The 12402-nt window shown below is 56.7% G+C and overlaps 2 protein-coding genes across 7 annotated transcripts in view; one reads left to right on the forward strand and one right to left on the reverse strand.

The window, feature by feature from the left end:
* Nucleotides 1-2668, forward strand: part of Ccm2 (CCM2 scaffold protein) — a 45595-nt gene extending 42927 nt beyond the window's left edge. For all 5 annotated transcript variants that reach the window (XM_087583516.1, NM_001126275.1, XM_087583514.1 and 2 more), the window contains 2 exons: nt 233-371; nt 2002-2668. In XM_087583516.1, the coding sequence (XP_087439642.1) occupies nt 233-371; nt 2002-2282 (420 nt within the window). In that variant the 3' untranslated portion in view covers nt 2283-2668. The remainder of the gene's footprint in view (nt 1-232; nt 372-2001) is intronic.
* A 1198-nt stretch (nt 2669-3866) lies between these two features.
* On the reverse strand, nt 3867-12402 carry Nacad (NAC alpha domain containing). 2 transcript variants are annotated; one of them, NM_001100655.3, is made up of 9 exons: nt 12246-12349; nt 7595-9714; nt 5302-6754; nt 5065-5174; nt 4915-4986; nt 4511-4657; nt 4285-4428; nt 4042-4164; nt 3867-3955 (listed from the first exon to the last, which is right to left on the reverse strand). In NM_001100655.3, the coding sequence occupies exons 1-9, from the start codon at nt 12310-12312 to the stop codon at nt 3941-3943; spliced, it is 4251 nt and encodes a 1416-aa protein (NP_001094125.3). In that variant the 5' UTR covers nt 12313-12349; the 3' UTR covers nt 3867-3940. The 2 variants fall into 2 exon arrangements, with proteins under 2 accessions (NP_001094125.3, XP_087438777.1); XM_087582651.1 differs by having other exon boundaries at nt 5302-9714; nt 12246-12402.

Consider the following 12402-nt stretch of genomic DNA (forward strand, 5'->3'; position numbering starts at 1 on the left):
TCTGTCTTTGACGTGTGTACCCCAGGTCACGTGTGTGCCCTTGCTGCTCCATGCAGAGCTGGCTTCATGCCCTTTAGCCCTACTGAGGACCTTTTTGTTTCAAGTCAGCAGATCTGTGTTTGCCCTGCTTCTCCGTGTAGTTCCTCTGCTGAGCCTGATGACAAGACACACACGGTTGGTACGTAGCAGGCACACGCCAAGCCCTCATTTCTCTGCACTCCTTTCCCCTCAGTTACGTACCAAGCTGTCATCACAGGAGATCCAGCAGTTTGCAGCCCTGCTGCATGAATACCGCAACGGGGCCTCCATCCATGAGTTCTGCATCAGCCTGCGGCAGCTCTATGGAGACAGCCGCAAGTTCCTGCTGCTTGGTGAGTGGGGCCGGGAGGGCCACTGGTCCCCTCTGGGAATGTGCAGAGTTCAGACAGGAGCGCTCCTCCACGTGCGTCTCATCACAGCTTGGCTGAGGCTGCAGGACTTACTCCTTAGATCCCTGAGCTGAGCTGATGGGCTCTGCCAGGAAGTGTGAAAAGGGTCCTGAGACTGAGTCTAGACAAAACCCATCAAGTCAGAACTGCCACTGGGAAGAGTCTAGGGACTATTTAAGGGGGTGTCTTTGTCAGTGGGTTTTGGGGAGCATGTAGAAATTTGTTGAGTGGAAAAGCAAAGACTATGTAGATAGAAGGACCCATCTTTGTACATGACACCCAAAGTGCCTGGCACATTCTTCAGAGCCACGGCCAGCCTAGGTGTCAGGTCTGCTGCATCAGCCTCACACCCAGAAGAACAGTGAGCTGGCAGCAGCTCTCTAAAAGCTCTGGGGTTCTCCCAGTGCTCCCTGTCCGTAACCAAGGGAGGCCAGCTGATCTTGCTTTGTATTGGCCGGGTGAGCACCAGCTGCTGGCCTAGGGCTGTCTTCGGTAGGGAAGGACTGGAGATAGGCTCTAGTCTGAGCCTCACTTCCTGCAGGACCAGGTCCCCAGTAAGGTTCTGGTCTGAGCTCCTCACTTCCTGCAGGATCAGGTACCCATAGTCTGAGCTCCTCACTTCCTGCAGGATCAGGTACCCAGTAAAGCTCTAGTCTGAGCTCCTCACTTCCTGCAGGATCAGGTACCCAATAAAGCTCTAGTCTGAGCTCCTCACTTCCTCAGGACCAGGTACCCAGTAAGGCCCATGTTCCAGGCCCCTGGCATCCAGCCCAGGATGCACACTCAGAAGCCTGAGGCCAGCTCCTTCCCATTTTGTTCTCAGCTGCCTCTATGCCAGAAATGGCAGTCGAGTCATGCATGATAGGACCCAGCCATAATCTGAACACTTGGGAGACAGAGGCAGGGGGATAGCAAATTCAAGATTAGCTTGGATCTCAGAAAACGAAGGCTGGAAGAGAATTGAGCTGTGGGTACTGCCGCTTCAGGCCTCTGCTTCTGTTAGCCTCGAGGCCTCTCTACCGCCTCCTGGCCACAACCTAAGCAGGTTTTTGTAGGAGTACAGAGTCTCATGCAGGTCACGCTGGCCTCAAACTCTGTGTAAGGGGGGGTGACCTTAAGCGCCTTACCTTCTGTCTCCTGTGTTCTGTAATTAGTAGTGTAAGTGAGGCTCCACCTCAGGAGAGTGCTGTCTGTAAACTCATCTGCTGTGGCCATGAAACCCTTATCCTGTCTGGATGGGCCCAGCCTGCCTGCCCACATCAAGGTTCTGGGATTCTGAGATACTGGTCTTTCTGAGTAGGACTGGTTTTGGCATGAGTCCTGGCTCTGAGGACAGACATCTTTGCCAATGGCTTTGTGGCTTTTGCTTTCTATCCTATTAGACAGGGGCTTTGAAGGTCACAGACCCTTAGCTGATGTCATGCCTCAAAGCCAAAGCGGGTGAGATTGACAGACTGCAAGCTGTTCATAGCTGGGGCCCTTGTTAATTAAACCTGCTCCAGGGCACGGCTTGTGTGGTGTGGGGGTCCTGAGCCACCCTCTGAGGTGTCACTCTGGGGTCATATGTTGGCAGGTCTGAGGCCCTTTATACCTGAGAAGGACAGTCAGCACTTTGAAAACTTCCTGGAGACCATTGGCGTGAAAGACGGCCGTGGCATCATCACTGACAGCTTTGGCAGGCATCGCCGTGCTCTGAGCACCACCTCCACATCCACCACCAATGGGAACAGGACCACAGGCAGCCCTGATGACCGCTCAGCGCCCTCAGAGGGGGATGAGTGGGACCGCATGATCTCAGACATCAGCAGTGATATTGAAGCACTAGGCTGCAGCATGGACCAGGACTCAGCGTGAAGGAGCGTGACAGCCTGTCTCACAGCCATCCCAGGCCTTCCTTCCTGGGAGGAGTGCCCAGACCCAAGTGCTAGCCCCTCCCTCCCAGCTTGGAGCTAGGGAGGGGCTGCAGACAAAGGTGGCTCTGGTGGCCAGGTCCTCTACTGTGAAGGAGTGGAGAGCTGCCACAGGACATGTGCCCCAACACAGGGCGGAAAGCTCTGTGCCTATTCCTCAGGGGCCCAGCAATGCCTGTAGCACATCCCCACTCGGGGAGGGCCAGGTGCAGCTGCAGGGAGAGCCAGTCCTGCCGGCCTGGCCCTGCACAGCTGATATTTGCACATGACTCTCCTCTCCTAATTCTCAGAGACCTTAAAAAGAAGTTTACTGCAATGTGAATAATTTAATCTCCGGTTGTCAAGCATTTTTTTTTTCTATTCCTTTTGGTTGAAAGCCATGTTATCACAAATGGGGACAGGTCCATTCTGGTCCCTGTCTACTGGACCATGACTGCCCGTAGCATCCAGGGCTAGGGTAGAAGAGACCACTGGTGCTTCTGCTTTGGCTCCCTGGACAGGGACAGGAGCAGGCATTTTGGTATCTCTCACATGTCGGGGCTACCTTGATCTATGCATTCTGTGTATAGATTATCCAAAGGACTGTCCCATGCTCTGGCCCTGTCCCTAAGCCTCCGTGATGATCAGGAGTGCAGTGTATAAGGAAGAGTGCAGCCCACAGAGCTGAGACTCAGGGCTGCTGGAAGGCTGACATGGGTCCCGTGGCCCTCACTCTGTCCCCTACCAGTCAGCTCTTCTCATGCCTGTCCACTTCATTCTGGTCTCTACCCTCTAGACCCCTTGAAGCTCTCCTAGCCACCAAGAGAGCAGGGGAGTGACCGGGGGTCAGGCTGCCCTAGAAAGCTAGGCCGAGGAGACTGGCCTCTGCTGCTCATCCTTGGGGAGGAGGCTCTGTGTCCTGGTCAGAAGGCCTGGGATGGTGGCAGAGCCCTTGGGGTTCCTTGGACACCTCAGTTGTACCCAGCACAAGCCACAGTGTCACGGATGCTTTCCTGAGCGGTGTTGTGGCTTCAGGACAGTGTGTGACAGAATTCTCCTGTCACCTGTCCTGGAGCTAGTCATGGGAGCCCAGGCCAAGCCAAGGAAGTCAAGCACTCTTGGGGTGATCTCTTGCTTGACATGCAGCTGATTCTCTCCTGGAAGTGGAGATCCTGAGGCGAGGCTGATGTCCACCCTGTGCCCAGTTACACCCAGTTCATGTGCACAGCAGCAGGGTGTGTGGGAGGGCAGGACCAGGGCAGCCAACGTCTATAGCCAAAGCTGCAGGAGGAAAGGCCAGGGAGTACAGGGGTGCGGTGCCAGAGAGAGGCAGGCGAGGAGACACCAGAGGGCAATCGGGTAACAGCAGAGATGGATCAGACACTAAGGGGGGGCAACACTGGGGTAATGGTGTCATGCAGTGAGGTGACAGAAGGCAGCGAAGTGTACCAGGTGCCAAGGGGATGCTAGAGGGCAGTGACTGGACATCAAAGGCCCTGACGAGACACCTAAGGGTGACGAGACAGACAACTGAGGGGACTCCAGAGGGTGATCATGTGACACCGATTTATTGGGCTGCAGAGCTGAGGAGAGGCAGACCGGGCCCCCGCTTCCAGTCAGCAGCTACATTGTCAGTTCCTGCAGAAGAATCGTCATGTTAGCAGAAGGTCTTTTTTGAGGGACCTCCCTAGGATCTGGGCTGAAGAAGGCTAATATGTGCTCACCATGATGGCATTGACAATGTCACTGTGGTTGTCCTTCAGGGCCCGCACAGCCTTTGCCCTGGACACATTGGCCTGGGCCATCACCAGTTCAATGTCACGAGGTTCTAGCCCGGCCTCCTCTACCTAACAGAAGGGAATAAGGAGGTAGCTTAAGCTGCCTGAGACCCTTTGAAGCAGTGTGCCCACCCGGACCTTCACCCCATCCTCAGGCACCCTTCAGTGCCCAGAGCCTCCAGGCCTCACCTCCTCCTCTTCCTCCTCTTGCTCCTCACACTCTGGCCTCACCCGGGGCCCAGGGGCCAGCTCAGGGACCAGGGCTGAGGACTCTGAGGGCACCTTGAACTTCTCCGCTGCTGCTTTGTGTACTTGCTGGGACAGATCCTCAATCTGCAGCACAGACAGATTGAGTGGAGCTCACTGACCCGGCCCTCCCCTCCCCAACCACCACATGATCACAGCCAAGACAGACCTTGGCCTCACCAAAGACCACATAGGTGTCTGAGGCAGGGCTCTTGAAGACATCTGGCTTGGCAATCACAAACAAGATGTTCTTTGACTTCTGGATGGTGATCCTGGTGACTCCCTGAATCTGCCGTAAGCCCAGTTTCGACATTGCCTGTGGCAGAGAGCAGGAGACTCAGACCGCCTTTCCCGGTGTCTGGATGGCTGCCCTTCCCCTGGTCAGGCAGACCTCCCTCTGTAAGGGCCTCCTCAGGACATCCTCGTGTTTAGGGGGAGGGGCGGGTTTTTAGATTTGACTCAACCCTCTTCATGATAGTATTTCTCTGGCTTCTGGGTTTGGGGTCATCGGTGAGGATGTCTCCCTTTATATATGTCCTCTCCCAGGGTCCTCTAGGAGAGCTCCCAGCTGACCTTTCGAGCCTTCTTCTCGCTGCGGCTTTGCTTGGCTTTGGCAGTGGTCTCCTCATTGCTGCCGGCTGGGTCCTAGAGGAAGGTGAGAGCTAAGCATCTGTCGGGCCCAGCTGGTGCTCACCCAGAGACCCTCCCCCTTCTGGGGCCAACCTGTGCCGGGCACTGCGATTTCTGAGGTGAGATATCCTGCTCATCCAGCTCACCCGACGACTCCCCGTGGCTCTCCGAATGCTGGCCGGAGCCTGGGGCCCTCTGCGAGTCTGGGGGAGGGGCGAGGTATGAGGGCCTCTTACTAGTGCAGGGTCCACCAGTCCCATCCTCTAGTGTCTCCCCGGAAAGAGTCCAGCTGGCCCAGTCACTGACTCCCCCACCCCCACATCCTCTTACCTTCCTCCAGGCTGTCCTCATCCTCTTGTTCATGAGCTGGGAACCCTCGAGGGCCCGATGGGTTTTGGGTCCCAGAGGGAGGAGGCACTTGGCAGGGGCTTGAGATGATGCAAGCCGGGTCTTTGGCATCTGTGGGGGTCACCTTGGGATTGGCGGAGTGAGGTGAGAGGCTGACACGTTGCCGGGCTCCCAGAGGCTTTGTGGATCCTGAGGTGGTAATGGCAGCAGCTCCCTGGACTCCTGCCCGAGACCTCAGACCATGAGAGGCTGAGGGCTTCTCCTCTTCCACAGGGTCTTTCTGGGAAGTGGGGCACAGGCAAGGGTCTGGGGGCCCTGGGGATGATTGGAATGCCCTGTTGAGGGCACTGGGAGCAGAAGGGTCAGGGTCAGGGTCCAGAAGCCTATTCTGAGGTGTGGTGAGCAGGTCACCTGCAGAGTTTTCTGAGGAGAGATTAAGGGTACCAAGGGTCACCTTGGGCTGTTCTCCGCTGCCTAGGCCTAGCACAGGCTCCGGGTGCTGAAAGGGTGGTGCACACCTGGCAGTCTCTTCAGAGTAGACCCTGCTCAGTGTGCATGTGGCTCTTGCTGGGGACCCTGGGCAGGAACCAAGCTTGGATTGTACAGATACAGCCACAGGAAGCCTGGGGCCTGAGGAGTCCTTGACACTCAGGCTTGTTCCCTCCCCAGCGGAGTTCATCAGCTGTGGCTGGCTGGTCTCAGAGCGTGCAGCAGAATGCGCCTTGAAGGTCTCCGTGGTACCCTGCGATGCTGTTGACTTGGACCCCTTTCCCTGCCCTGGTGGTTTGGGGCCTCTCCCACACTTGTTCTTGGCCCTCGAGGCCTGTCTTTGAGGTGAGTGTGTCTTGGCCCCATCGTGGGCTTCAAGACATGCTCCTGGCTTGGGTGCAGCTAGGTTCTCAGTTACTTTCTCCCCCATACAGGATAGGGGCTCAGAGGTCTTTGTGCTCAAAGTGGGACCTGACCCTTCTCCTGGAACCCCAAGGTTGTCATTCTTTACAACTGGCTCTGAGCCATTCTGTTGGGCTTGGTCTGAAGCTGGGAGCTCAGAGTGTGGAGGCTTTGCATCCTGTTCCTTAGGCACTGGCCTCGGTCCTAAGGCCACACCTAATTCCTGATGGGCCTCAGAGACAGAAGGCTTGGTTCCCGGGGTGTAGCCTGCTTCTCTCTGCAGGGCCTGAGGGGTGTCTTGAGCACTCAGCTCTGGGTCTGAGGTGGACTCTATACCTCCAAGGGGTGGAGGTGCCACCACAGGCATGTCCTGGGTTGCTGTGGCAATCCCTTCATCCTGCCAGGACTCCATTGTGCCTGCAACCACAGATTCTAGGTCTGAGGTTGAATCTAAGCCTTGCAGTGGTGAAGGTAATGCTACTGGGGCAACCTGGGGTATGGTGACACCCTCCTCAGGCTGCTGTGGTTCCGGTGTGGCAGCAACCTCAGGTTCTGGCTCTGAGGTGGGATCTGAGCTTTGCAGGGGTACAGATGATGCTGTAGGAGACTCCTGGGGTACTGTGACAATCTCTTTATCCTGCTGGGACCTCAGTGTGAGCACAGCCTCAGGTTCTGGCTCTGAGGTGGGATCTGAGCTTTGCAGGGGTACAGATGATGCTGTAGGAGACTCCTGGGGTACTGTGACAATCTCTTCATCCTGCTGGGACCTCAGTGTGGCAGCAACCTCAGGTTCTGGCTCTGAGGTGGGATCTGAGCTTTGCAGGGGTACAGATGATACTGTAGGAGACTCCTGGGGTACTGTGACAATCTCTTCATCCTGCTGGGACCTCAGTGTGAGCACAGCCTCAGGTTCTGGCTCTGAGGTGGGATCTGAGCTTTGCAGGGGTACAGATGATGCTGTAGGAGACTCCTGGGGTACTGTGACAATCTCTTCATCCTGCTGGGACCTCAGTGTGAGCACAGCCTCAGGTTCTGGCTCTGAGGTGGGATCTGAGCTTTGCAGGGGCACAGATGATGCTGTAGGAGACTCCTGGGGTACTGTGACAATCTCTTCATCCTGCTGGGACCTCAGTGTGAGCACAGCCTCAGGTTCTGGCTCTGAGGTGGGGTCTGAGCTTTGCAGGGGCACAGATGATGCTGTAGGAGACTCCTGGGGTACTGTGACAATCTCTTCATCCTGCTGGGACCTCAGTGTGAGCACAGCCTCAGGTTCTGGCTCTGAGGTGGGATCTGAGCTTTGCAGGGGTACAGATGATGCTGTAGGAGACTCCTGGGGTACTGTGACAATCTCTTCATCCTGCTGGGACCTCAGTGTGAGCACAGCCTCAGGTTCTGGCTCTGAGGTGGGATCTGAGCTTTGCAGGGGTACAGATGATGCTGTAGGAGACTCCTGGGGTACTGTGACAATCTCTTCATCCTGCTGGGACCTCAGTGTAAGCACAGCCTCAGGTTCTGGCTCTGAGGTGGGGTCTGAGGCTTGCAGGGCTGGGGATGATGCCACAGGGGTATCCTGAAGCTCTGGGACACCTTCCTTAGCCTGCTGGAACTCAAATGTAGCCATGGCCCCAGCCTCAGGACCTGGGGTTGGATCTGTACTTTGTGGGGATGGAAGTGATACCACAGGAACATCCTGGAGTACTGTGACACATCCCTCATCTTGCTGGGGCTCTAGCATGACTACAGCCACAGACTCGGGGCCTGAGGTGGGATCTGTATTTTGCAAGAGTGGGGGTAATGTCATAAAGGGGTCCTGCGGTATTGCGACACCTCCCTCAGCCTTCCAGGGCCCCACTGAAGCCACAGCCACATACTCCATTGTGGAGGGAAGGCCCTGGCCTCCTTCCTTCAAGTTCTCAGGAAGGACTGGACACATGGCAGGGCCTGCTCCTTCCTGCAGATCTGGAATTGCCTTTGCAGTGAGGGGTTTACAGCCTAAGATCATGCTTGTCCCCTTCTGGCAGGGCTCAGGAAGAGCCTTGGATGCTTGTTCAGCAACTGAGTCATCTTTGTTCTCCACCCATGGGGTCACTGTGGTAGCTTCCTCCACCTGGGGGTCTGGAGCTGTTTGCCGATCAGGAGGTGTCCTAGTAGCTTCGGACTCTATGCCTAAAGTTAGAATCTCTTCTGCTATTTCTGCAGCCGACTCCTGGCTATCGGTTAGGCAGATCTCTTGCTCTGATGTCTGAGGTGTGAACTCTGCTGCCCCTGGAAATGCGGTCCTGCTCCTGTACTCCTGCTCTATATTCTGAGCACTGGGCTGGGCATGGGGCTCCCCACTGTATAGCCTGTCATCATCTGCCCCTGCGTAGGAAGCTGAGTCTGAGTCAGAGGAGGCCGCCGAGGTATCGTCCCGGAAGGCGAAGGCCTCATCCATGCCCTCGATAATGGACAGGTCGGACAGCGACTGCAGGAAGGAGGCAGATGTGCTGTCGTCCTCACCCTCTCCAGCCAGGTCTCCATCCGGGGTTGCAGCAGCAGCAGCAGCAGCAGCAGCTCCCTCCTCTTCATCCTCCTCCTCCTCTTGGGGCAACGGTGTCACCTCCACAGCTTCCACCTGGAAGATGAGGCTACCCCGGAAGGGCAGGAGGGCGGCAGGGATCATCGGGTCGTTGGCCAGGCAGTTTGGGTCAAAGAAATGGCCCTCTTGGCTCCAGGAAGAGCTGCAGTCTGCTGAGAGGCTGGACTCAGAGGATGGTGGCTCGGGAGGTGCCGTGGGGTGGGGCTCTAGTTCATCTACCACTGACCCTGATGGGGAGAGGCCCCACTCGGAGGGGAAGTCCAGCCCCTCGGCAGGGGCCAGCAGGCTGAGGGAACAGGAAGGCGATGAAGCCCAGCTGTCCCCGTCTGCCGTAATGTAGGAGCCGGAGGGTGAGGCTGGTGTTGAGTCCAGTAACTCATCCAGCAGCTCGGCCTCCAGACCCCAGGCACCCCTGTGGGGCCCATGATCAGGAAGCAGGGCATAGGTGGTCTTGGTGGGAGTAGAGGGGGGTGTGAAGTAAGAATCGAGATCAGGGGGAGGGGAAGGCACAGGAGGATCACCCTGAGAACACAGCTCCGGAGGTGGGTGCAGGGCAGTGTGCCCACCCTCCCGGTCCCTGAGCACTGGCCAGGCCGCCCTGGGTGAAGGGAGGACCTGGCATGTTTCCTCACCCATCACGATGCGGGGCTCCAGGGTGGTGGGGAGAGGGACATCGGCAGGCACAGGCCGGAGAGGCAGGCCCTCAGGGAGGACCACTAGGCTCGGGCTGCCCTCTGCCGGGTCCACCCAGGTTGAGGCAGCCCCACTGGGCCCTGCATCCCAGCTGGCCCCCTCAGGCTGGGGCCGGGCACCTGGCTTGCTGGACAGGAATGTGAGCGCCAGAGGGCTAGGCCCTGGGGTCAGGCCATGGGGCTCTCGTTGGTCCCCTTTCAGGATGGTTGCAATAGCTGCATCACATGGGAGATCTGTGGAGACAGAAAAGCACATGAGCTGCCCTCTGGACACATCTCAGGGTCAGGCCAGGTGAAGAGCTGAACACGGGGATAGGCAGGTTTCCATGGAAGTTTGTGGAGAAGACAATGGCCTGTAGGCTAAGTATATTTGAGGAAGAATTTCCAGGTGTTTCAGCAGATCAGGCAGCTGCTGACAGGCTCTGTAAGAAGGGGAGCCATGAAGAGTGCCATTGTGTATTAGATACTGAGGCTTTTTTGGGGGACACATCAGCACAGGCCGTGTCTCTATTCATAATCCAGCTTGCCCGTTCAGCTTGGTTCAACTGGGCTGGGCAGGAACAGAGAGCCACGAGAATCCACCGGGCTGCCAGCTCCTTCCTGTGACAAGGGCAAGGGTCCTGCACACTGCAGCTCTGGAACATTCCAGGTCTACTGTAAGCAGGAGGTTTTGCCTCTAGCCCCTCTCTCTCCTACCCTTGCTGCCCTTACTCGAGGCTAACCTCGGACTCCTCAGAGCTCTCAGCGTAACCCTGCATGGAGCTAAGTTTCCGGAGAACGGAGACAGACATGTACCACAGAGTCTGAACTGCGGCCTCCTGCTCAAAAGGGCCGTGGTGGGAATTGATGCCCTGGGAACAGGACGGCTGAGGGAAGAAGGCTGGTCATGTCCTCTCCATCGAGGCAGCTGCTCATGGTAATAGATTCTCCACCATGCTGCGAGCTCCCGGCCTGCCCTGGGGTCCTTCTCTAGGTCTCAGGCACTGTCTGGGTCAGGTACAGGTGCTCACAGAAACTCAGGGGCTGACACACCTTCTGCTGGCACGGTGCGCCACTTACACATGCTGGGGCCGTGGAGCGCTGTGGGTCAGAAAGTACTTAGGGACTTAGGACGGTAGCAAAGAAACCTGTCCAGATGGCGGCACTCCACACTCCCTCCTATCTTTCTGGCTGATGCTGTCTTGCCTCTCGATGAGCTGCATGTCCCTACTCGGGTTACTCTGCACATTCATTTGAGTCTGTGGCTTTTCGCTCAACCATCTAAGTGTTTCTCTGAGTGCTCATTTTTAAAGACTCTCTAGCAGCCCCTCCCTCACCTGGACCATGGCCAAACACACATCTCTTTGAAGTATCCACTTAAAGCCTTCCCAGTGTCCCCAGAGCTCAGTTCACGTCCTGCGTAAGAGGGGGAGGGGCAGTGCCTAGGGGCCTGCCGCTCCAGCAGGCACACAGCCAACGCTGCTGGCTTTACCATGCTCACTGGTGACAGGGCAACATTGCCTGCACCGTGGCGGCTTTGTCTTTCTCAGCTACTGAGCAGTTCTCAGCCAGGATGAGAGGGAAGCTGAAGGGGAGACAGCCACCTCCCTGATATCTGTTCTCAGCAATATCTGAGCACTAGGCTCTTTGACACCAGCTGGATTCGTTGACCCGAAGCTGGGCTACTAGGACAATCAGGGCTCCTGACAGAAAGGAAGGGGGGTTCCTTCAGGTTCTTTTAGGGACATGGCACTGGACGTGGGTGTGGCTAGTAGCCATCACTGGGTGTTCCCAAGTCAGGTTCTTGCCATCTACACTTCCTAGTGTGGCCCCAGGGCAGTAGGGCAGAATTGGGCCAAGGTTAAAATGGAAGGGGGAATAGAAGACCAAGGTGTGTGTGTGTCATTCAAGGTCACCAAGAAAACCAGCTTCTGACTGGGTCTGGGGAGTTCCAGCCTAGATTGCCTGTTTCCCTAGCAAGAGTAGAGTGAGAACTGTTAGCTCTCAACATGGACCCTGGCACAGCACTGGTACCACCCCCATTCTTGACCATCCTGTCCCTGATAACTTCTTGCACCCAGCAAGGTGCCCTTGGCTTTGCCCAAGTTACACACATCCCATCTCCAGCAGGAAGCATTCAAACTTTGAGTATCCTCAGGCCTGCAAGTGGACTGATCTCTACCAACATTTAATGCCCCTTCCTCTCCAAGATCTGTATAGTAAGACCACTGATGGCTAGGATACTTGTTCAAGGCCCCACCTCTCAGACCCAGCTTTGCCGGTTTCCTCTGGCTGGGCTTCCAGGTTCCATGGGTCCTACAACTCTCTTGTAAGTCTAGCCGCTTGCTGCCCTGGGTACCCAAGGTACCTCTAAGGACCCTCTGGTGGTCACAGGATGAGCCTATGAGGACCCTCTAGGCCTCCCACTTCCAAATCTGCCACCCCAACATCGGTTCTGGGGCCCAGCTCTCTGTGGACAATGGAACGCGATGTGGCACAGAGACCCAAGTAAATGGGACTTGGTCCAAAGAATACGGCCCCCCACAGCCCAGAGTGAAAGGCTAAGACGTTGCCCTTCATAGCTTCAAGGCTAGGAAGATGCTGCCTGCGGCCTCTAGGCTTTCATGAAATCCTGGGGCTGGGGGATGGGGGAAAGATGCAGATGGAGGGAAGAACCGCTCTGGAAAGTCAGGGGAGGGGACTATGAGGAGGTAGAGGGATGGAGGAGAGAGAAAGCCAGAGAAAGGTTTTGAGTCTGAAAGGGGAGCCGGCGCGCGCGGTCTCACCTGTGCGGGATCCAGACCCTCCTGCCTCAGGCAGCGGCAGCTCAGCGCCCGCAGCCTCCCCGGGCATGGCCTGGACGTGTGCCTGCCGATACCCCTGTCTCTCTGTCCCTCTGTCCGTCAATGCGCTCGGAGTAGCCAGCACGGCCACCGCCCCTCT

Source organism: Rattus norvegicus, chromosome 14 (genome assembly GCF_021556685.1).
Source record: "Rattus norvegicus strain SHRSP/BbbUtx chromosome 14, alternate assembly SHRSP_T2T, whole genome shotgun sequence".
In the NCBI taxonomy this organism is placed as follows: Eukaryota; Metazoa; Chordata; class Mammalia; order Rodentia; family Muridae; genus Rattus; species Rattus norvegicus.

What these genes read in the sequence shown, in the direction of transcription:
- Nacad (XM_087582651.1), bottom strand. Translation starts at nt 12,312, where the DNA reads ATGCCCGGGGAGGCTGCGGGCGCTGAGCTGCCGCTGCCTGAGGCAGGA. An exon ending in AGGGTCTGGATCCCGCACAG is followed by an intron (nt 9,715 to 12,245) that starts GTGAGACCGCGC and finishes CTGTCTCCACAG; the next exon opens with ATCTCCCATGTGATGCAGCT. An exon ending in TGAGGACAGCCTGGAGGAAG is followed by an intron (nt 5,175 to 5,301) that starts GTAAGAGGATGT and finishes CCCCTCCCCCAG; the next exon opens with ACTCGCAGAGGGCCCCAGGC.